The sequence below is a fragment of the Antedon bifida genome, chromosome 7 (assembly GCF_963402885.1).
Source record: "Antedon bifida chromosome 7, ecAntBifi1.1, whole genome shotgun sequence".
Lineage (NCBI taxonomy): Eukaryota > Metazoa > Echinodermata > Crinoidea > Comatulida > Antedonidae > Antedon > Antedon bifida.
In genome coordinates, this window is record NC_136232.1 from 4,819,235 (window position 1) to 4,844,817 (window position 25,583).

Sequence of the window (25,583 nt, forward strand, 5' to 3'; positions counted from 1 at the left end):
CATGCAATTATCGATTTTAATCACCAAGTCCCAATTTCATAGCATTGAAATATCGTACTGCAGACAGTGCCGTATAATAGTATGTACCGTACTTAAATGAAACAGCATGATTTGAATGTGTGTTTACTTACCTCACTGTGGCTGTGTTCGTCGCTTGATTCACCAAATGAACCCGGGTTTTAGGTCTAAATATGCTAGCTTAAAGCTTGATTGAATTAAAAAGGTGGATATATTTAGAATGTGTTGCATCCTCGCTAAGCTTATTCTATTCATCCGATCGTATTATTCTTTTGTGTTGGAGTTACGCATGAGTGCTCATTTAAGAATGTTTACTGTTGTCAAGATCAGATAGCTACTGAAGTGTGACAGAAAAAAAGGTGGCGCTGTTTGAAACGCAGAGATCCAGTTTCTATAATTAAAGAGATAACGATCCTGAAAATAAATATGTCTATACATTTTGGTTTATGTAATATTAAATTATGTTATTTATTTTACTTAATGAATTGAGTCTATTATGTTTCATAGCAAAATCATGTTGGGTTTTTTTCTCAAATGATCTCACTTTAAAAACAGAAAACTGTATAATACTAAATAGACATACAGTCGTGTTGTCTACTGTTTTAATAGTGTACATCGCCTTCTTGTAGCTCTTTTCGTTTATTTGTACCTTAGCTTTTTTCCTTTGTAGCTCTTCTCTTTTCATTTATAAGATGGTAATAACATACAACCAGGCAGTGAAATTACACTCTTTTCCGGTCCCTGATACAACATAAAAAACTCATGTATTACTTTGTAATTTAGGATTACCTTGCTGTAAGACTTTGAGACTTGAGAAGTTGGAAATGGGTTGGCATATATCAATATTTGCTTATATATATAATAATTAATTAATAATGGTTATGCAGTTGTGTTAAATTTAAAAGAAGGAAATGTGTTATTTGAGAATTATTATATGATGAGTTCAATTTATTTGAGAATTATTGTGGTAATGTTATCCAGTATGTCGCCCTCTGCCATACTGTAATCCGTTGGCAATTGCTCTTTTAAAACGCGTCACAACTCTCTCTACACGCACGTACACAAAATCGTCAACAAATAATTGTTTAGGTCAAAGGTTATAGCTGAAAAATCTGACGATGGCACCGGTCTCGCACGGATTTCTGATTTTAAGATTGTGTAATTCGTGCTATCGAAACAATCTCCTGTCACAATTGTCTCTAGGAAGTATTTCTAAAGGCTCTTTCTATCGATATACATGTGTGTATAGGCCTAGGCCTAAGCCTAGTTTTTTCTTTTTTATTTGTAATGCCAAGCCCTACTCTATGCCAGGCCGCGGCTAGTCTAGCTAGGCCTAGTGTAGGCGACGGCCAGGCCTCTAGAGCTAGGCCTAGCAAGTAGGCTACCTAGGCCTAGCAAGTAGGCTGCCTAGTCCTCTAGGCCTAATAATAAGGGCTATGTTAGGAAGTAGACAGGCGAATCAGAGACGTTTCGGTCCAGTCCCTATGTGGGTCCCGTGTTTAATAATTAATAATAATTATAAAATAATTTAATATCAAATGATTATCGAATAACATTTTCTTCAAAGGTATCATTAACCAGAGAAATAGTGTATCAATTTATAGCCGAAACTACACGTCACAAAGCAATGAATCACATCATAAAGAACAGCAGGGTAACTATTCTAATGGACCTCTTCAGGCTTATGATAATCTAGTAAATAGTGGAGAACTTAATGAAGACCGCCACCAAAGAGATACGGTAGCAAACTTACAGAAGTTACATAATACACTGCAGAGTTACAAACCAGTAAAACCAGGCTTATTTGAAAATGTTCGTTTTCAATATTTTGTTGAATAGATGATTTTTGTGATACGGAAGCCATCTTGCAGAGATGACAAAGAGTCGTGACCAGCCAGGCGTAAACAAAAATAAGATAGCGTTTTCAGTGGAGAAAACGGCTTCCGCACACGAAAATCATCTATTAAATTTTAAAATATAGTATATAGTATTAAGAGTTATGATATGAGTTACTAATATGTTTGTAATCAGAAATCTTTGATTGAGAATAATACATTCATATCTGAATTATTTTTCCTATGGTACTTTAATTTGTAACTTAACAAAGCCTCTTTTAAGCACTTGGACCCCTGCTTATTATTAATTATTTTAAAAATTCAAATTTTCCTATCACAGTTATTTTTTTTCTTTCTACCATTTATTAATGACAGCTTCAAATATTCGGGAAGCCCAAACCTAGACCAGGACCGAAAGGCTTGTACCTGTATGGAAGTGTTGGCACTGGAAAAACGATGCTTATGGACTTGTTTTATAAATATCTAGAGGGCAGTAACAAACGAAGGACGCATTTTGACTCCTTTATGTTAGAGGTTCATACAAGTATGTTTATACTATAGAGATATAGGCATCATGATTGATTGATATACTATTTACTATAAAAATTGCAAAGGAAACAAAGTATTAGAATTATTATTATTATATTATACTGTATAAAGGTATTACAATTATTTACACATAGGAATTCATGAGTTAAAGTTAAAACAGCCAAAAGGCAAGGATGCCCGGAAGTCCAGAGGATTCGATCCCATTCCTCCGGTTGCCAGGGAGATCAGCGAGAGTACCTGGCTACTATGCTTTGATGAATTTCAGGTAAATAATATTACACAGGAAAAGATGTTTTATTTGGAAATTAACATTTTTATAATTGGAATTTACTTTATATCATTGATTTATAATCTTTTTTTAAAATACACATTTTTCATTAAGGTTGTGGACATAGCAGATGCTATGATACTTAAGTACCTATTCACAGAGCTATTTGCCAATGGTGTAGTTGTCGTGGCAACATCAAACAGAAAACCAGATGATTTGTATAAAAATGGGCTTCAGCGGAGTAATTTTTTACCTTTCATTAAAATTTTAAAGGTAATTTTTTTGTTTATTAATAGGAATCATATAAATAATCTAGTTATCAACGTTTGTGAATATTTTAAACAATTTAATTTTCATTTATCTAAAAGAATTAATTCAGCAACTTGTGTTTAAATTTGAAACTGAATTACTTCAACTTCATTAATTTCTTGTTTTTTCTTTTATTTGTAGAGTCATTGTGAAGTTCTTCAATTGGATTCTGGGATTGATTATCGGCAAGCCACCGATCTCCAAGACGACCAGGATACTTACTTTTCTAACACTACATGTGATGCAAACGCTGTGATTGAACAAATATTTAAGAAATTGGCACTTAAAGAAGATGAAGGTATTAGAGAGTGCTTTATTTACTCTCTAGTCATTTAATAGGAAAAGTTGGAGTTGTGGCTCGGTGGTTATTATGCTCGGCTACCAATCCAAGGGTCCTGGGTTCGTGTCCTGTCATGTCAGGATTTGTCTAATGACGATTTACAATTCCACTCCCAAAGACTTGTAATAAGACTTTGTTTATGTAGAGTATCTTGTGTATATGTTTGTCAGGTGAACAGGATTGCCACCTCGATATTGAATTAATTCGCTTATGGTTATCCTTGGCAATAATAAATTATGTTCGAAAAAAGTGCGTGCGTATAGAATGAAATGCTCGCGTAATATTTAATAAATAAAAAAACAAATACACAGTAATAAGAATAAACTCAACACACGATCCAATCTCAGAATCTTTGTATTTTATAGGCAGATGTTTAAAACCACTGTACACTGACAATTTTGTTGTAGATCAATTCTATCATTTCAGAAAATGCATATAATTTTTCAATTTTGTTTACTTTTTAATATTTTTAGTTATTCAACCACGACGTATTGTGCTTAGAGGTCGCTATCTCAATATTAAAACTGCCTGTGGGCGCAATGCAATGTTTACTTTTAAAGAATTATGTGAGATGGTATGTAAATTATTAAATTTAACTTTTAATTTAGACAAACTGTCCATATGATACATATAAAAATATTCTTTATGACAAGTTTTAGTTATCAAGATCCTACATGTTGTAATCACTTGCTATAAGGTGGTGGTGGTTTCATTTGGGGATATTCATCGTAATTCAACGGTCCGCGAAAGTTTTCTTGTATTCGAATGCGCACTGTAAATTGCACGCTCGGTTGCGTGTTGCACACTGCAGTGTTTCGAAAGCTCCCTAGTAAATAACATATGTAAAACCTTGGTTATGAACTCACTGCTGTTCACCAAGTAATTGTATGTTGTTTGTTTGTTTCAGCCTGTGGGGGCAGCAGACTATTTAGCAATTGCCAATAACTTTGATACTGTTTTGATTAAGGATATTCCTCAGATGTCAATGCGTACAAGAACGGCACTCAAAAGGTTTATTGTCATGATTGATAATTTTTATGACAATAAGGTAAGCAATAAAATATTTAAATGAATTCCTAGTTCCGGTAGCACCACCCTCCCCTTTTAAGTGGGAAAAGGGTAATACAATTAATGTTTTTATTATATTATCTAGGTGCGGTTGATATGTGCTGCTGAAGTTTCAATGAACCAATTATTTATATTGAGTGATATTGGTCAGAAAGATGCTGATAACAGTAGGCTTCTTATGGATGACCTAGGTATAGAACAGGTACGTATTAATTCATGTGACACTCTCATCAACATCATTATGTAGAGTATCTTGTGTATATGTTTGTCATGTGAACAGGATTGCCACCTAGATAGTGAATTAATTCACTTGTGGTTATCCTTGGCAATTTGGCTAAATAAATAAAAAACAAATACACAGTAATAAGTATAACTCAACCCAGGTGCGTATTAATTCACATGACACTGTCATCATCATCATTTATTTGAGTGAGCTTTCTCCCTCTTCCAAGAGGTTACTTACGGTCACTTGTTTCAGGCTGCTACACCATCTCTCCACTCTTTCCTTTCTTGCGCATCATGTTCCTCTTAACCAACTTTCCTACTTTCTTTATCATCTTTGACCGTCCTCTTTCTCTTCTACCTCCAAATTCTAAATGCCAAGCTCTCTTTACTGGTTCATCTTTTCTTAGAATATGTCCCATCCATCTCAAGCTACTCCTCATAACGACGTCCATGATTGTTTCACTCAGATCTAGATGTTTCATGCTCCTTGTGTTCCTCCTTTTTGCCAACTTAACACCACACATCCTTCTTAAGCTCTATCTACACTATCAAAATTTATGTGACAACAAAAGGTGATGTGGCCAACCCCATATATCAACATGATGATGTCATATCACTACCATATGTAGGCACATCACATTTTGTTGTCAAAATTGTTTGATAGTGTAGACAGAGCTTTATCATTTTCCTGTCTGTTCTTCTCAAAATGCCTTCCTCAGTTGTCTTTTGATGAGTTACCATGCAGCTTTCATGACCGCAATTTCAATATATTTCTATGTTTTAGCATTGGAACATTACTCTATTTAAATATGCAGCAATCATGTCAAAGATACATGTTTAAGCCGAGTAATTGTTCTAATTATTGCATTGTTAGTTTTGTTTTTTTATTTATCTGTTTTTGTATATCTTGGAGCAAAGATATTTTTATGTATATTTTATATGAAAATGACAATAAATGGAAGTAATTTTCCACTGAAAAATCAATGATGTCCTAAATAGTGATATCATAAAATGTTTTTTTTTTTAAGCGATCTGAGCTTAGCAAGGCTTCCATCTTCACCGGTGAAGAAGAGAAATTTGCGTGGGAACGGACTTATTCCCGCTTAATGGAGATGCAAACGGAAGCGTACTGGTTAAGCCGAGAACCTCAATCTAAGAGGGAAGATTTATGACGAATGTCTATTTGTAGAATATAGGCTGTTTTTTTTTCTGTTTTTTTTGGATACAGTATAATTGCAATTTCACTTCTCCTAGCAAAGTACTGTGGCGTCAACACATGCTTTTGTATGTTGTGCGCTACACGACTACGACGATTTTTAAATGTTAAGCAATATTATAACTAACAATTTTATTATATTATTGAATAAATTTGAAGTTTATTTACTGTTCTAGTAAAATGTACTACTGTGTTATCAAATTTGAAGAAATGGTAATCATACTTTAAATGCACGGTTTTCAAAAACGTGCTTACATGCTTCTAAAAAGGCGCAACGTTTTTGTATAAACATGTAACTTCGTGTCTTCCATCCTATCATCTATGGCGTGCAGTCGGTGCAATAACTGTAGTAAACGACAGGGAATACAGATATTTTCAATTGATTGCAATGTATTTGTTTTAGAAATCGTCTCGATAACATTGCAACAAGTTGAATTTCTTTGGTTATTATGCGACCTTACATTCACTATGCTGTTTAAATGACAACTTCTAAATGAAACTTTTTTTGTAATACTTTATAGTTACATTGTGAGAGAGTGTTGAATTTAATGTCTGTTTAATGTGTAAATAAATATATCTGCAAACTGATTATGTGACGTCATAAATGGATTGTGTGTGCGTCAGCCAATCGTCACGCGCCAAAGTTTGGTATTGCGATACATGTACATATGACATCACTCATTTTTGTTGACGATCTTTTTTGTACTAAAAACCAAAGAGTGCCAGTCCATATTTGAGTTATTATCATCCGGTTTTCTAATGATTATGACATGCGCAGTACTTATTAGCATTCACGTACCTGGATAACCGCTACAAATATAAATGGCACTTGATTTAAAAACAAAACAACACAAAAAGGCAGATGTCCGTTTTAATCTAATGTACAAATGAAAGTTAATTACCGTTGATCGATTCTTGACCCTCCCGGATGCTTAACTGTAACACTCAGTGGTCAATCCCAAGAAAACTTGTAGTCGTGCTAAAAAGCGTGTGTATTTAAACAACTATGTTTCTATACCACTTTTTTCCACTTCACCTTGTGTGGAGAAATAACTTTTAACCGTCCTCTTTTGGTGGACAAAGTAGGCCTACTTATAGCTGGCTTAAGTTTCTTAAAAGTATTGATCTGATGGTGTAATATTAATAAAGCTTTACGAATAATTATCAAGTGTTATTGATGGTGATATCTTTAGAATTGTAATACTATAAATATAATTTCTTTGGAAATTAATATGAAAAAGATCAAGGTACTTGCATCAATTCTCCTTAACCGCTACTAGAAAACAAAAAATCTATGACGTAAATCGGCTTATTAATTTCTAATAGTTATAGCGCCACCATACTTAAAACTTGTATAGAACTTTTACTTATGCATTAAATGATGTTTTGTTTTTGTTTGTTTTTTTCATAGTTAATATTATATAACTTTTTGTTTTGCCAGGGTTAGGATAAAAGGTCAAAAGGTTAAGTGGCAGGATAATAAATATATAAAATAAGTGAAAATGCCGATAGCGATGTTCCAAAATCAGTTTCTCACAACGTTATATTTTATTTACCGGAGCTTTAAACATTTTTTTTCTGCAAGCGAACTCTTCTGAGATTTAAAGTACGATTTTTTTAATCGATAAATTAATGACAAATCCTTATCTTTGTAATATCAACAAAAATGCATCGTTAGAAAATCGTAAGTTGATTCGTTTCAAAATGTTATAGGTATTAAGTACGTACTATCGTTAACTCGCATCTATAATGTACAAAACAGCTTAAAGCGGCGAATTATAAAGCTCCTTAAAAATGTTAATTAATCACGTAATACTTTAAATAAATATATTGCTTAATGATTATTTAAATAATCCACCTGTATGTTACATAATTAAACGTCAATTAACGAGAAGAAATACTAGCCGGGTGACGTCTTAAATAATCAACGCGTACAAATATACAAAATGCTAGAGCTGTTCGCTTTAAACACGAAGACAAACATAATGTTCACATACACCCACGGCAACATTGGTGAGTCTATTAATGATAATTATGTAATAATCGTTTTAATAATATCATTTTGATATCATCAATAAAAGCGAAGTGATTTCGAGTATTTAAATTAATTCCTTTAAATCCTTATTGTACATTTTAAATGCGTCACGTAAGCCATGTTGATATATGTTTTAAGTTGAACAATTTAAATTTCACAGAATTGGATTACGTTTGAACCGTACCTTTAATTGACGTGATCATGGCCGGCAGAGAGAAACACATTTCACCGTCTGCTATTTAAACTGACGCGCTTGTCTCTAATGACACGTGATGTTTACTACACTGTAAAACATGGAGAGGTCCAATCAATACGGTGGCCCACAACTATCACGCACACTATAACACAGAATCACACAATTAAAGAAGGAATTACACAATTAAAGAAGGAATCACACAATTAAAGAAGAAATCGCATATAAACAAAAGAAAGCATGAAAATATAAAACGAAATGCACAAATAAAGAAGAAATGCACAAATAAAGAAGAAACGCACAATTAAAGAAGAGCTAAGCACAATTAAAGAAGTCCGCAACAAATTCGAAAGCTCCTCGCACAATTAAAGAAGTCCGCAACAAATTCGAAAGTACCTCGCACAATTAAAGAAGTCCGCAACAAATTCGAAAGCTCCTCGCACAATTAAAGAAGTCCGCAACAAATTCGAAAGTGCCTCACACACAATTAAAGTACAGTAGTCCGTATGGAACGCCATTGCTGCCTCCGGCAGCAAACTTTAATTCTATTCGGCTCTTTTACCATTACGTTTGGCTCTTTTACCATTCGGCGCATTTCTATTCGGCGCATTTACCATTACGTTCGGCTCTTTCAGCATTCGGCGCATTTCTATTTGGCCCATTTACCATTACGTTCGGCTCTTTCAGCATTCGGATCTTTTTTATTCGGCCCATTTACCATTACGTTCGGCTCTTTTTAATTCGGCCCTTTTTTATTCGGCTCTTTCTGCATTATGTTCGGCTCTTTTTGATTTGGCCCTTTTTTATACGGCGCAATTAAATTCTAACCTTTTACATGGGGTCAAATGGAAGAAAATCAACGGCTGGAAATGAGTCTATGAAAAGTTTACAAAACATATAGATGCAGCATGTAAAGTGTTTGGTTGGTTGAATTAAATGAATTTGAAGGCTATTTCAATTTATTGACATGATTAATGTGTTAGCTAGAGAACTTGCAATTGTCCCACCTTATTGACCATTTTGAGAGAGAAAAGGTTTGATTTATGGCCTAGGCTAGCTAGGCCTAGCCTGTGTCAGCCTAACATTTAATAATAATAATTTACCCTTTCTCTCTCAAAATTTGTTAAAAGATGAATTAATTTTAGGTTATTCAACACATCTTTAATCGGTTGGCTACTCATGGTTGGCGCCATGATGATGAAATGTTTGTAAACTTTTCATAGACTCATTTTCAGTCGTTGATTTTCTTCCATTTGACCCCATGTCAAAGGTTAGATTTTAATTGCGCCATATAAAAAAATGCCGATTTAAAAAGAGCCCAACGTAATGCAGAAAGAGCCGAATAAAAAAGGGCCGAATCAAAAAGAGCCGAACGTAATGTTAAATGGGCCGAATAAAAAAGAGCCGAATGCTGAAAGAGCCGAACGTAATGGTAAATGGGCCAAAAAGAAATGCGCCGAATGCTGAAAGAGCCGAAGGTAATGGTAAAAAGGCCGAATAGAAATGCGCCGAATGGTAAAAGAGCCGAAGTAATGGTAAAAGAGCCGAATATAATTAAAGTTTGCTGCCGGAGGCAGCAATGGCGTTCCATACGGACTACTGTACTTTAATTGTGCGAGGTACTTTCGAATTTGTTGCGAACTTCTTTAATTGTGCGAGGAGCTTTCGAATTTGTTGCGAACTTCTTTAATTGTGCGAGGTACTTTCAAATTTTTTGCGGACTTCTTTAATTGTGCTTAGCTCTTCTTTATTTGTGCATTTCGTTTTATATTTTCATGCTTTCTTTTGTTTATATGCGATTCCTTCTTTAATTGTGTGATTTCTTCTTTAATTGTGTGATTCCTTCTTTAATTGTGTGAATATGATTTATATAGTGTGCGTGACAGTTGTGGGCCACCGTAAATCAATGACTGCACTATACAACATAACTTACTTTAAGTAAAAACTATCGTTAATATGAAATGCACAACATACATGTAACAAAACTATCCAGTAGATATTGAATGTATAATTGCAATAAGTTGGTCGGAAAGTAACAATAAAATATACTATAGGCCTACTGTAATAAAGCCATAATGAATGTATAAGCCATTGTTAAACATCTTCACTCGTTAACACGTATATGATGACGCAATAAAAACAAAAAATGACAACTATATATTGTCTTAGTTATTCGTCATATAAAACTTATTCCACTACTTTATACAGATTTTTTTTCAAACGCGTCAAAATGTCATTGAGAATTGGACCGCGCGGGGGCGGTGTGACGATATTCAGAGATGTTAGATAAGAAAGTTGACTTTTTAAATGACACAGTTTACTGCCAAAGTTCTCTAATGAGAGTCGTAATATGTTTGAATAATGCTATGTGTAGGCCCAGGTTAACTAGCGTACATTGGTAATAACTATACAACCGATATCGCAACCCCCGTGTCTAGTCCGATGTCCTTTTACGTAGGACTAATCTTAAATAATTCGAGCAAGACAACACGTCTGTGTATTTTTCTTATTAAAAAAAATGTATTCTCAATATAAGAATTGTTACTTTAGTTTTACACATTAAAAAAGTGTGATTTACCCAGATATGGTAGTGATATGCCCAAATATGGTAGTGATATGACAGTCATGAGTCATGTCTATATGGGATAAAGTTTTATAGTGTAGACAGAGCTTTAGAGAAATACTTTTTAAAATTCAAGTGTACCTATAGGCCTACAACCGTCGTGAACCTGATGCAAAAATGTTATAAAATTGTTGATAACTAACTCAACACACGTTTGGCGCGTTCATATATTTGGGTATTACGATATATACGCAATCTTTTTACTAGAAATGTAATTTTTTTATACGAAACTCCCCAATTAGGCCTACAGGATGGATAAACGTAAATGATCTTGCTTACCTATAAAGTATCATTTGAGGCTATAGGGAGTGGAGTAGAAAGGGGGTTGCCAAGTGTCAGGATTGAACCCTGGACCTTGTGATTTAAAGGTAGGCCTAAGCTGCTGACACCAAGTTAGAGCGCCATTAACGATTTCTTGTTTTAAACCCGTTCTACTTTTATGTATAGCGAATAATAGGGCAGATGTAGTAGAATAAGGTCATTTGTACTGTAAATGCAACCCTATCCTTTTCATTGACAATCGTCACATTGACTTAGTTATGTGGAGTACACACAACCCAATGCTAACCCAGGTGCTGTGGTATTAATTTTGTTAGTTTTAAAATTCTATTCACACGGGCACGTAGCTGACCCTACTGTCCGAAAACAAAAGAAGTCGTCAACATAAGAAATCACTTGTAGTTTTAAACCGTACTGAATTACCCATAATATCGATATCAATTCATTGTCAATGATACTTTATCCGTAAGCATAGATAAATCAATTTGTTATCCTATTTACATGTACAGAGACATCAAACAAACATGCAGTTGACGTTCGACGTGCGCGTACAAAAAATGCATACAGGCATTAACCTTTGTACGCGTGAAATCCGCTGTGTGCGTCTTTGTTGTGATGGTGTAAAAAAAAAAGTGACATTTTTTTGTGACTGTAGTGACAGGACCAATCCGCAATCATTACAAAATATACCGTAGAGAAAATGTAATGTTTTATATAAAAAGCATGCATTAGCCATGAAAATGTAGTAGTAGTGCATAGTTAGTACGGTGCTACATTGTGGAACGGTTCCAAAAGATTGGTTCGGAAACAATGCAGGAAGTAGACGCGTCCAAAGCAATTTGACCAATCACGAGCGATGGTTTACATAACTTGCGTTTAATTGTGCGCACCTCGTCACTGTGTTACGTCCAGGAGGAATTCAGAAGCAAGCTTACGTCTCGTATGGAGGCTTTTAATTTTTAAGTTTGATTCTTATCGTGGAAGTGGGTGTCAACTCGCTGTTAAATGCGTGGTAAAACAAAGTAACAAGATCCCAATCTATAACGTTAGACCTACATAACGTAATTACCAGAATGTTGGTCTAACATACTGTACAGTAGCCACTGTAAATATTACAAAGCCCATCAGTGTAAACTCATATTAAACAATATTAACGATTATGAAAACACGATGTTGTCCCTACGTGAGAAATCTCAGCGATTGTATATTTAACAAAAAAATCTATCGCGTATATTATTTGATAGCGGTCTTGTTGTTAGAATGACAACGTATTGCCCTCATTGGCCTCGTTTATATATGATTGACATACAAGCTTAAAGGATTCCAAAATCTAAGGAGCCCATGGGGATTAAACCGAAGCAGAAAGTCAACTAACAGAAAATATCAAATAACGGAATAAAATGAAAACAAACAATATTATGATTTCTATAAATCGAACCACGTGATAAACTCAAACATTTTAAACATTAGAACTTTATGTAACTTCGATTTTCAAAGAAAAGAAAAAACGTATTCTTTGGAATGAGCAAATTTGTGGTTTCTATTTTCATAATGATGTATATAAAGTACGAAGTTATAAGTTATTGAACTTTATATCTTGTTCTTCCCTTGCAATTGTTCGTTTTCAGATTGTATGGTTTGTGTTTTTACAACAATAGCCAGTCATCTCCGATCAAGAGGCATATAGGATAAAGGTATATTTACCGGCGAACGATAATACCCCGCGGGGTTGAAAGAACAATCCCGGCCTAGCTAAAATATGATATGTCTTTAGTAAACTTACAGTATAGTGTATACAATCACTTGTTAAGGTGGGCACAATAAACATAACATGGTATGGGATCAAAATGACTTGACTTTTAAGCCTTGCCATAGGCCTCGTGTGCTGTATATAGAAAACTAGAAGTTAATTGCCATACTTATGGCATTTCCCAACTTTTTGCTTTTTTTATATTCCAATTATAATAATAACATATTGTGGTAATTCCGGCCAGGATTAACCCTTTAATTGAAGTTATAACACTCTTTCAGATATAATTCAATGGATGAATAAAAATGATGGAGTTGGCGGGATTAGTCGTGCCGTGAAGTGGGACTTGATCTTGGGGTTCAGTGTATGTGTTGGATAAACATAATTCAAGTTTCAATCTAAGCAGCTTTTGATATTGTCTATAAATCCGATGAAGTGAGAAACAATATTCCATCAGAAGCAAAATCCTTCAGCTGAGCTTTCGTAAAGTCAACTTAAGATCGATCAAGATTGCTGTTTTTCTTTCAGCTCTTTTGTTCCCGTCAATATTTTCTAAGTAAACTCCTCCTAAACAAGTTTTCTCTTAGCCCTTGAGATGTAGTTATGTCGTCAGTGACACAACAACACAATGTTGCGCGTACAAAAAAATAAAATGGTGATTGCGGATGTTTCGATGATTTTCGACTACCAAGACCTATAGTACTTAATGTGAAGTATGCATTACATAATTTGTCTAAGTCAAACGTAAAAGGGATTTCGGTTTTTCGCGACGACCGTACATCTAAAAAAGGGGTTCTATTCTAGGCCTCCTTATGTCTGTAATAACAGAACCCACGGTCGTCGTCACCACCTGAACATAGAATCGAACAAAATTATCGGAAGATTTGATACAAATTGTAAACCCAAATTCAACGTACGAATAGTACCTCCATATTACGTCATATGGTCCTTTGTGTCGTCAGAAAATATATCCCACCATCATCATCATAAATCCACTGGCTTCATCGTAGTGATAAATAAAAAAAACAAAACTCTCATATTTCAAATAGTTATATAATTTTAATATTTTATTCATATTTAGGCCATCTTTGGTGATTAGAGTCGTACTGTCTTTCAATGTATATAATATATACATTTTGTAGGAAAATATAAAACACTTTTACTTTTACATTGCATTTTTTAAACGCACTTTAGTGTTGTTTGATTACAGAAACGTTTAAACATATTTACTGCAAAACAATGTGAATGATTAAATATATGTACGTACAGTACTTCCAGACCTGCTGGAAAGTATGTAAAGCCCATGGGTTGTATCCAAGCTAACCGCCTCCCCTCCCCTCCCATCCCCTCCAATGCAATGTCCCACCCATCCCTCATCCACACCCACAACAATTAGTGATAATAATGACAATATTGATTATTAATCATATTGATCATAATCATCTTTTTTTATTGATAAAGTAAAGTTTAAATCAAAATTACTAACATAACATAATCCCATTTTTTATATAGAAAAGAATTCTTATGTACATAATTTTATATTGAAATTCAACTGGTAATAGTCTAATCTATATCTAATTAACTCATAATAAATCTAATGAATAATAATAAAAATGACCTGAAATTAACAGAAAGAAAACAATACCGTATTAATAAAATCAAACACTAAACATTCAGTTTGACTGAATCGCAAATTTTAAGATTGAACAAATATTTTGAAAAAAAGGTGTCTGGAATTCATACTGGCTCATGTATTATTTAGAGATAGCCCCTAATAATCTACATCTATTTCTAATATATTCACGAATAATACTTGTGTCGCTTTGTCAAAGCAGTTTCAATCTTGTAGTAATATAGGCACTGTTTAAACTACTAACATTGAAAAACATATTATTTTGGAAAGGTAATGCCCCGGTTTCCAATTGTTACTGGCTAGAGATAGCACCTAATCTACTTCTATTTGTAGTAATGTACGAATAATACGAATGTTTTGTCAATTCAAAATGTGGTCAAGTCACTATTAACAATTAAAAAAATATTATTTTGGAATTGGAATATTTGTTTAAAAAAAGTTAATGCCATTTATTATTATTATTCTTACTGACTCATTTGAGATAACTAATCTAATTATATTTATAGTATGTATATATTCTACGCCTAATACTTGTGTCGCTTTTTCTTCAAAGTCCTTTTAAATATAAAATGTTATAGAAAAGGCACATTTGTCAACAACATGCAGTAAACATGGAAATACATTATTTGGTTTGCTGTACTTTTTCGTCAATAGATACAAAATCTGTGACTTTCTTTGGTAGGTATTTATTTAAAAGTTTGATACGTAAATATTTTCTATCTCAAGAAATAATATATGAACCCGTATAGATAACGGTTCCTCTTTAAAAGAGGTGATTTTAATTAATGGACCATCTCCTGTATAAGGAACCAATAGGATCTGCGCTCATGTTCTAAGCTGATTCGGCATAAGTTAATATCTACATTTTTTAAAACATTTTCAGACGTCCTTTGACCTGTATACGTCACACAAAAGTTTTTCAATAGGAATACTTCCGATCGTTTTCCTAAAAAACAGTTCTTCGATTGTACTAGGCCTGACAGCTTTCAATGAAGGCAGAATGAGAAGGAGTTTGCCGAATCGGAAAGGTTGTGTTGGGTAGACGGCTGATATGTATTTGCTTAGCGTCATCTGGGCTTGATCTTGGAGGCTAGCCACTGATGGCACATCTTGAATTCCCGATAAGTCTGAAAAGAATACGTAAAGAACTTCTAAATTATGCCGCAAATCTTAAGAGTTTCTTTCATTGAAATTTAAATATCAGTTTCAGAACTTACGTTATTTGTTTGTGATTTCGGTTTAATGAATAATACAGTTTAGTAAAAATAACTAGGCCTACCTGATTTGAAGAGAACGATTCCTTTCAGGCATGCGTATTCGGTAGCATCCACCTGCAGCTGTCGTAACTTTTCAATGAGTTCCTGAAGCACGCGTAATTCACTCATGACGGCAGCAGCTTTTGCTGGCGGTGTGTTCTCAGAATGGAGTCCTAAAGTAGATAAAAATAGCAACGTTTAGGTCAAGTGTGTGTTTATGCTGTTATTAATAAACCACTTGATTGAGATTATTATATTTTTATGATCCATATGCGACTCAAATGCAAAACAGTGACAATTTTTTGATTTGCCTAAAACTAAAATGGAAGCATTGTACATTCCGTAACAACTTTTTATTTTTTCTAGGCGAACTTTAGATAATGTTATTCGTGCGCAATTTGTTTTGTATTGTTTGTTTTAAACAACAACGTAATAAATAGTATAATATGGAAAGAGTGAATTAGTGGGTGAATAGTCTACTCCTCCTTGGTATAATTTTACTTTACGATATCTTTGCTATTTTGCTTCTAGAAATGGAGTTTGAACAATTTATTGATTATTGAGCTATAGAGACTTTTCTAAAAGATACAGTCGAGATAAAGAGCGTTAGAAAGTTTAGTCAAAGTGTAGTTCATCAACATACCTGCAGCAGCCATGAGAGGCCCACTTTCTAACGTCATCTGCCATTGAGCAGCACCCAGGATAAACAGCTCTCTCCATCCTTCCTCCAGTAAGATTAACTGATCGTTTTGTGGTAGAGATACGAATGGTGGAACATTCTTTGTCCACTGAATGCTCATGAATAAAAGCCTAGCTGCAGTTTCACATATGTTTTCTACACTTGTCAGAGGAGACCGCATCATTTCAATCGGATAGGAAGGCTGAAGAAAAAACGTTTATGGTTATTTCAGAGTGCTACGATACTATTCTGTGTAATATTTTGCCCTTTATTGTACACAACATTTAGAACAAAGCTCCTAATGCTATTTAGTATGTATTCCCTTTTATAATTACAAAAAAACAACAATATACCTAATTATAAAATTGATTGAATGGTTTAATTAAAGTCATCAAGAAAACATATTCCATGTTCATGTTTAAAATTCAATGCCATCCAATCAGCCATTGTTTAAATAATCTTTCCAACTTGTAATGGCTTCTTGTTTTGCTTACCTTAGGAGTTGGTTGGCATATTACAATTGGAGTTACCGGAGGATAATCGACAGCGACGGCAATACCTCTGTAGGCTTCTTCTCCTAACATGGTCCCTAGATATGGTGATGTTTGTCCGTAGACTTGCGGAGTCTCTCCGGCTGCAGCCTCTTTGAAATATAACGCCATTTGCTTTCTGATTGTCGAGTTTCTTGGACCACGTTCATGCTGGACAGCTGGAAGATTAAAAACAAGATCAATTTAGTTTAATTTATAAGTAACTAATTAATGCAACGAAGCCTTACATATTTAGTAAGGATTTACAGTCACACTGTTTTTAATTAATGCAAATATTGATAATGGACATCTTATATAGCGCCTAATACAAACATGTTTCTAAGCACCTTGCACGAAAAAAAAAGAAACATTCCATGCCAACCACACAACATCTGTATGGAGATAAAATCTTGAATAACTGGGTTAAAGTTAACATACTTAACAAAACTGTTTCCACCAGAGGAATTTATAAATGGTATATAGTGCCAATCATACCGATTGTTAAGTCAAAGCTTTTGGTTAAATAAGTGTTTTCTTAAACAGACACTTCTTTCATATTTGTCAGTTCTAAATCAATCTGCCGTGGGTTATAGTTTTGTCACTTTATCGAAACGGCAGCTTTACCATTGTGTTCGATTCGTTGTTGTATTCACGAGGAATGTTTGCCGCTCCTCCCAGTAGGCCATTTCCCCCCTTAGCGCACCTGGGTGCAATTTTTAAACGTTTCGCTTTCTAAGTCGCATCACTTGCAATTTCCTCCCGGCGATTGATTTTGTAAGCTATCTAAAAACTGTCAATCAAAAGATGATTGACGTTTCTTATGTATTACCTAAAGTTGTCAGCAGAGTGTATTGTATTTGTGTGACTTTTTTAAATAGATTCAAACTTTTTATGAAAAGGATTTGCTAAAGAATGTATTACTTTTCTCATATTATACGGTATCGTGTCTAGCAACTATAAACAGAACCTGTAGTCTCTTGTCTTTTGACAACCAAGGGGAAAATAAAAAAGATTCCTCAATGCTCTCCGACCTTTCTGTCATATTAGTTCTGTTTATCCAGTGTAATTAGTGTCTTCTTTAGACTTTTTTTGTTTAGATATGACAGTAGAGAATCGGCAAAAATGTTTGCATGAATTTTGATATTTTATTAACATATTCTGATTGTTTCATTTACCAGACTAAAACTAAAAAACTAAATTAAACACAAACTGTCTTTAAATACACCATATTAGCAATTGTGTAAATCTCTTCTTTTTTAAATCGCCAATTAACGAGACTTAGTGTGTTTTTGGTTACAAATTGCAGATAATATTTATCTTGCTATTAGTGAGACATAACTCGTGTCATAAGCCGGTAGCAACCACTTAATAAGCCTTCTTTCCCCACAGCAGTCAAAGTATTTGTCTTGATTGCTTCTATTCAGTGTCGGCCTAATACTTAACACCAATCGCTGTAAAGTAAATGATCCGATGTAAAGTCAGTTGCTTAGGAATTCAAATGTGCTATGATGACTTGATCCCAGGCCCTTCTTTTCGGGCTTTTGTTGATATTGAAGATCTGTTTACCCAGGTGCAATCCACTGTCTGAAACATTTTTTATCGCCGCTAGGCTTGGCAACAAAAAGGCCTTACACCCCGTACAGTGATGTGTTATGTCAATACTATAACAAGCACTGTGTATAAAAGAATAGAGTTTGCCTTAGGCTTAGCTTCTTTTGCTTTAAACTCTTCTTGAGTCAGTCTTACGTTTTATATTCATTTCTATTCATTGATAAGTATTGAATCAAGCGACTTGCCCTTCGGTTTGTCCATTTTCAGCGGGAATTTCTATAAAATGGCCATGAAAGTTTTTATAATGTTAAACATTGTGCGGCTTATTCAACCATATTTATGCCCATTCTCATAGATATTCCCGTAAACAAGGACACCTTAGTGTGTATGTTGAAGACGATTTAACAATATTACTATTTGCTTTTCATTAGGTACTAAGTAATGTCTCTTGTTGAAGTGAGACAAAACCAAAATCGTCTTGTCTCATCAAGGTTGTAAAAGAAAAAAATAAAAGAGAGGTAGATTGGTTCCATAACAATATAACTATTACTTTTCAATTTTTTTTTTTTACATGATTAAACAATTTCCATATAAATTAAATAATGAGACATGTTTTGATAATTTGAATTATATTGAGACTTTATTATGCTAACGATATTTGTTAGTGTGTCATAGATTCGTAATATTGATGATCTAAGAAAGATGATCTATGAAATCTAAGGGATACCGCGAAGGAATTAGTTTAGAAATCTCCCTGATGATACAGTGCTGGTTGTTCGTTGCCACCTATGGTCAAGAGAATAACAGAAATGTTTTGCGGTAATGTATTAATCTTCTATAACACGTAGTAGTAAGTACAAGTAAAACATATCCGATTTACATTCCGTCAAAAGTTGTAACTGTTGGTAATAAGCCTACTTAGTTTTAAGCCAGAGGCTGTACGCAGTCTTTAAGGTATCCTTTTGTTGTGTGTGTTCACGGGTTGTTGACGGCTTTTAGTGTGATGTTTTTCTAAGACAACCGTGTTGCATCAATGACAGTAGGTGACAAAGCTTATGAAAAGGCCCTGACGATTACACTACCTTTACTGTTTACCTTTCCCACCTCTTGTAGTTTGAAACAAACACAAGTCAAATCGCAAATTGTGTTTGCCACGGACTTGGCCCTACTACCACCGGCGTTTAAACTATTGTTTCGGTGACAAATGAAATCGTACTGAACCGTCTTAGCGATTTATCATAGGCCTACCAGTTTCTTACGATGTAGGCCTATTTTTAATTTGATAACATCTTTGAAAACGATTCTTCATGCTGAAAGGTTAATCCACCTGCGAAACGTTTCAAAGCAGAACGACTTTGCTCAAACTTGAAATGGAAACAAAAACATCAGAAACAACATTCAAAGTTAACTAATTAATCTAACCGTTTTGGCCCTCCCATGGTGTAATCCCTTACTGGTAGCTCTTTAGAATGTAGAATGTATGTGAGAAAATACAATGTGTATGCAATTATGTTAAAAAAACAACTTAGGAAAGATTAGTGTTTTTTCTACTGAAGAAGCTAAAGAAACTTTGTTGTGGCAAACAACAGGTTGAATAGAAGAGTGTCAATTCTGCTGTGATTTGGCTGTGGCGGAACAATACATGTCAATCACACCCCAATCATCAATTTATCTCTCTATTGTATCAATTCGCACGTGTAGTACAACTTCAATTGCAAATCTTTTCATAATATACAACTTAAGTTACGACTGTTAAATGTGATTATATGTGGAATATCCTTCTGAATTGTTTGTCACCTGCGAATTTCTCGCCTTCCCACTGGGACGTAAATAATATCTTTGCTAATTTTTTTTATCTGCGTTAACTTCTCAGTAGGAAAAGATCTTAAATTTAATTGTGATCTGATCATAAGATGCCCTTAATTTACAGGTGCCGATGAGATGATAAAGAATATACCTAATAAAGGCTTACCTGGGTTTTTAATTCTTTTTTAATGACTGCGCATTAATTAACATATGATACAATTACGCCTCATCATTAACAAAGTGAAACATTTAATCGGCGTAGGCCTATACATTTACATTAGTTTTAGTTACACATAAAGATATGTTCACACGGGAGCGATAAGGTGTTGGTAGTTTTCTACGTATGACGTAATAGATTAGACAGTGTGAACCAAACCTAGCCGCGGATGTACGTACTGAAACACATCTCAATTAAAAAACATTACTTGTTATTTGTAAATGAAATACTCATTTAAATTAAACAAGTGGATCGAGGAGCTCCTTCTCACGTGTCAATCACAAGGTATTTCAGAATTATCTGCGCAGGCCATGTGGCGAGCGAACGCAGAGTTGCGACTCAATACCCGAAAGTATGAAAAGAGCAAACAATCTAGTCATCCAGTATTGTTGATGATCGATAAAATTAAAAGTATTTTCTATTTTTTATATGGTAAATCATTTCCCTGGATAATTGTAAATGTGAAGCATCGGTGACCATATTTCTGACGTGAACATTTCATTCATCAACAATGATCAATAGCAAAGTGAAGGAGGCAGTCCATATGTGATTATAAATGCATATAGGTCGTTAATTGGTGGTTGTAAACAATTAAAGATCTTATTGGATCAAAGATGCCAATACATCAATTATAAGTACGGTTGGTTGGAACAAAGTAAAAAATACGTGAAAATACATACACGGTGGAATTATGGAGCTTAAATTAATTGTATAGCTCCATGTGTAACAGTTTGAGTAAATTAATATGTGATAATGTAAAATATTGCTTTAATCAAATACATACCATCTTTGTTCATTTGTACTTCTATGCACTTCTTAAGCCGACATGCTCTGCATTGGTTACGGTGCGTTTTGTCGATTGGACACGGCCCCGAGCCCCGATTTTTGCACACGTACGTGCGGTTACGTCTGATGCTACGCTTAAAGAAACCACTACAACCGTCACAGGCGTAGACTCCATAGTGCTTGCCGGAGCTACGATCTCCACACACTTTGCACGGAATATCAAGAATCCGACCTGAAATTTAAGTAGAATACAACATTTAAAATATACTGTAAAATGGTAATTAAGACTATAATCTTTTGTATTTATTAATTGAATAGTATAAGAAATACAATTCTTTCGCACGGTACAAGTATGTGACATTATTTTAATGTATCATTTTCTCAGATTTGGTTGAGACCTCAACTCTCACGATTGTCTTAAGCAGTCATCATCCAAACATAAACTAAATGTCATAGACGCGTCATGTATAATTCCACATTCACACCAAAAGCTGATTTACATATTGATTCAAATTTAAACAAATCGTGAAACTCAATCGTTTAAAATAAAAATACCATAAAGTAAAGCGCATTGAATAAAAAGGTATTCAATATTTCATAATCACATTGAATATTGTATTCAGCCTATATCGATCACGGTTGATCTATCGATTTGGGTCACGAATTAATTCTGTGGTGAGATTGTAATTGTATACGATATAATTTCAAAACTGCGAATATCAATGGCGTAATGTAGGGGAAAAGAGTCCCTGATTTAGCACTTCAATTTGAACAAGCATATCGACTGTTATTTCTTTTATAAATTACTTTTAGATAATCCTGCCGCATTTCGCTGTAATTTTTGTCATGTTTGTTTGTATTGACCAGAAGTATTATCTCGCCTGGGTAACAAACACGTGACAATAGAGAAAAAAACAAGTAAAATTGAAATTGATACTCTGGGTTACTGAATTAACAATTAAAGACAACGCAATAATAACGAACATACGTTTAATGAAAACATTATTATCGATACAATTATTTTGATAATTTCATTCAATTCGTGTAAATCAATGATTAATTTTTCTGTGTTTGTTAAAAATATAGATCATAATTACAGTTAATGCTCTAAAGGTCCTCAACCTTACATTCACAATTATTTAAAAAAAAACATTTCTATTTTGATTCGGTGTATTTTTCTCGATCAATAGCAGTTAACGAGTTTAGTGTTGATATGATTGGCTTCCGAATACCTTATAATAGTTTCACTAATTGCGTGTAAACATTATAAAAGCGGCATAAACGGCTGTCATGGTCAGCGTATTGACCCGTTCATCGGTGTTAAAGTTGTCTGGATGGACAATGTCCGATTGGTCTAAATTTAGTCTACGGCTGTGTTTGGAAACGTGGTTATGATATGATGATTCACGTTTTGTAAATAAGAATAAATTTAATAATTTCTGTTCATATTTGCCTTATGAACTATGTATTGGTAAAATGGTAGGATACCGTATCAAGCAGACGATTCCGGGTTCAAATCTCGGATCGTTCGGCGTTTACTCATTCTCACAAATTTTCCTCATCTTCACCGTTTAAAAATTTATACATTAATTTCCAGTAGCTTCTATATATCTATACAGATCTTTAAGAGAATGAGTCTAAAGAACACCCATGTAAACGAAGCTTAAACTAATTTATAAATCACGGCTTACTGGTGCATTCACAAATACCGTTATCCGTGAAGTTGTGATATTTCAATTTCAACGCGTTTTAGAAGTTCACAATCACTAAGTAAACACCCACTTTAAAAACCAAACATGACTTCGTTCGGCAATTTAAATACTTCGTTCCAGATTCATACCTATCTTCAGGTTCACTAACAATTAGATTCTATAAATATTATCATTGCGCGTATATTGATAAAGTCACAAATATACGCGCAACGCTTAACAGGGGTGTAACGTGTCTGTGATTTTTTTACACGGACCATATAACGTAAAGAAAACGTTTAATATCATGCACCGAGACGCATTTTCAGTTAGGTCTAACTTTTGTTGACTTTATGAAATTAAGCGAAATGCTGGAAGATGTGTTTTCACTGATCGCCATTGTCAACACCGTGAGAACTAAATTCTGGTTTAATGAAGCTAACGTGAAAACGTTTTACCAATTCACTATTTTTTTTCAAAGTGTCCTATTTATTATTTTATAACAATCGTTGTTATTATAATTATGATTCCACGCAACCCGAAATAATCCGAGATCCAAGCCATGAAATATGTTGACTTATTTAATGACTTTGCAATGCATTTTCGGGTATGATGCAGTTGTGTTCGCCCAATTGTTTTCTGTATGAATAGAGATATTCATATTTTAAAGTAAAATAGCTTTACATTTTTTTTTGCATTTTTTTTTATCTTGTTGGTTTTAAAATATTTTGTTATGCCTAAATAATTGTAATCGTTAATTGTTAACAATTTCTTATATTATAGATTTATTTTGTATATTTTTATTAATTTTTTTTATAATAATTTTGTTTGTTTGCATTATACTTTTCTCTGACTAAAATAGTCTTCTAATATGTATCTATGCTAATATTTCTTTGTGAATTATATTTTAGAATACACTTAATACAAAATAGGTATGATGTATAAATCTGAAATGTTCCTATATCCATACTTTAAACTTATAATCAACAATTTTAGACATCAAACTGATCTGTAGTTGGTGCGATTTTGTTTCATTCTCATGAAATATATATTTTATCTTATTTATTGTTTTTATTTGTCTTAGTAGGCCTACAGTATCCAAGATTCCAATAATATGATAAATGTCTGTTAAAAACTGTTTGTTTGCGAAATTAGAGTTAATTATAATCATTATAAGCTATTATTATAGTAGAAAGATAATACAAAACAATAATATTTTACATAAATATAATAAATAAATATAATTGTTATCATATAATAATTAACAAAAATAAATAATATTTCAACTTTAGTTTTAAACAATTCGAAAATTGGGAAAGAATATCATAGGCTATATTTTATTATAATTAAAAATGAATACTGAATACTTTCAAGGTAAAACATCAGGTAGACTGTAAAACTAGAAAAAGTAACAAAAGTTTTGCATTATATTGATTTTAGTTGCAACTATGTACCAATTATTACATCATTATCCTTATTAAATCTCCACCATAAATATTAATATACATTATTAACGTAATGATTATTTTTTTAAACAATAAAACAATGTAATGCATGTAAAGAATCTATCAAATTACCTAGAAATGAAAAACAATAAATAGAAAAAAATAATTATAAAGAAAGTAAGTTACCACAATATAACTAAATAAAGTATTAATTAAAGCTGTATTCTGTATCTTCTAATAATTAAGTAAAAAGTAGGACAATCATAATTTATGTATGTTCACCGTTTGGTACAAAGAATTCCAACTTTAATTTGATTATGAAATAATAGGCTTAAACAGTTAAAATCTTGTGAAGTAAACAACAAAAAATACACTTACTTGAAGTAGTGTTAACTTTTGTGCTCATATCGCCAATCATTCCCGGTTCGGATTTAGAAAACAACTCTATAAAATATTCTTAATGTCTACCAAGGCACAACGCACATGAGAATGCGAGATTTCTCCGTTAAGCGAAATAAATTTTAAACGATTTAGCGGTAACTGTGATACGTTAGGTTACGAATGCTCGAATGAAATGACTCTCTGACAATAGGCCCACTCAATTCCTATACACAGAACAAGTGGCTTTCACACTTTTTGCTAATGTTAGTCCAATCGCTACTGCAAAAAAAGATTTAGCACCAAACTATATCGTCTGGCCTAATTTCCTCGACCGCTGATTGGTCGACTTACGTTTACAGTCTGCTCCAATCAGGTGAGGTTATGATAGGCCTACTATTATCCAATAGAGTCAAAACCGGTTGCTATCATTGACGTGTTGAATAATCTATCGCACTGAGTAAACGACATTGGTTGAATTTACTCAACGTATATGTGGACACAGTTCTTGTCTCTATTACAACTACTAATACAACACGATCGCCATGACAGAAGTGTTTGAATAAAACATCATAATCCAAATATTACAAAAGTTTAAAAGACTGACTTCATATTTGAGTTTGCTTTGGCGTATCTTGAGAACAAAAGGACACCTAGAAGTCAAATCTTCCTCGTGACCCGTCCCACTTTTTGATTTAATGTCTATATGTAATTCGCCCAAACAGTCTGATAGATTATAGGAATTTAATCATTAGAATAAAAAAAATATAACGCCTTAAATACTCGTAGAGTAGGCTTACGGATTCAAAGGATAGGGATGTACTGCTGGTAGACTTTCTGTTGGCGGCTTGTTCAACAAGAACCAATACCCCACTCACACACGCTCTGACTACATTATCAAACTTT

General features: G+C 33.6%; 2 protein-coding genes across 4 annotated transcripts; one reads left to right on the plus strand and one right to left on the minus strand.

Moving 5' to 3' along the window:
* The first annotated feature begins 1,130 nt into the window (after nucleotides 1–1,130).
* LOC144847401 (AFG1-like ATPase) lies at nucleotides 1,131–6,339 on the plus strand. 3 transcript variants are annotated; one of them, XM_078703737.1, is made up of 10 exons: nucleotides 1,131–1,257; nucleotides 1,586–1,830; nucleotides 2,229–2,397; nucleotides 2,537–2,667; nucleotides 2,785–2,943; nucleotides 3,121–3,277; nucleotides 3,793–3,893; nucleotides 4,227–4,367; nucleotides 4,473–4,589; nucleotides 5,641–6,339. In XM_078703737.1, exons 1-10 carry the CDS (start codon nucleotides 1,137–1,139, stop codon nucleotides 5,782–5,784), a joined length of 1,485 nt encoding a protein of 494 aa, XP_078559863.1. In that variant the 5' UTR covers nucleotides 1,131–1,136; the 3' UTR covers nucleotides 5,785–6,339. The 3 variants fall into 3 exon arrangements, with proteins under 3 accessions (XP_078559863.1, XP_078559864.1, XP_078559865.1); XM_078703738.1 differs by having other exon boundaries at nucleotides 1,181–1,257; nucleotides 1,699–1,830; nucleotides 5,641–6,337; XM_078703739.1 differs by lacking the exon at nucleotides 1,586–1,830 and having other exon boundaries at nucleotides 1,186–1,257; nucleotides 5,641–6,337.
* A 7,754-nt stretch (nucleotides 6,340–14,093) lies between these two features.
* LOC144847559 (nuclear receptor subfamily 2 group E member 1-like) lies at nucleotides 14,094–24,965 on the minus strand. The gene is made up of 6 exons (XM_078703981.1): nucleotides 24,678–24,965; nucleotides 21,165–21,398; nucleotides 16,771–16,985; nucleotides 16,241–16,478; nucleotides 15,621–15,770; nucleotides 14,094–15,468 (listed from the first exon to the last, which is right to left on the minus strand). Exons 1-6 carry the CDS (start codon nucleotides 24,715–24,717, stop codon nucleotides 15,221–15,223), a joined length of 1,125 nt encoding a protein of 374 aa, XP_078560107.1. The 5' UTR covers nucleotides 24,718–24,965; the 3' UTR covers nucleotides 14,094–15,220.
* Between the last annotated feature and the right edge of the window lie 618 nt (nucleotides 24,966–25,583).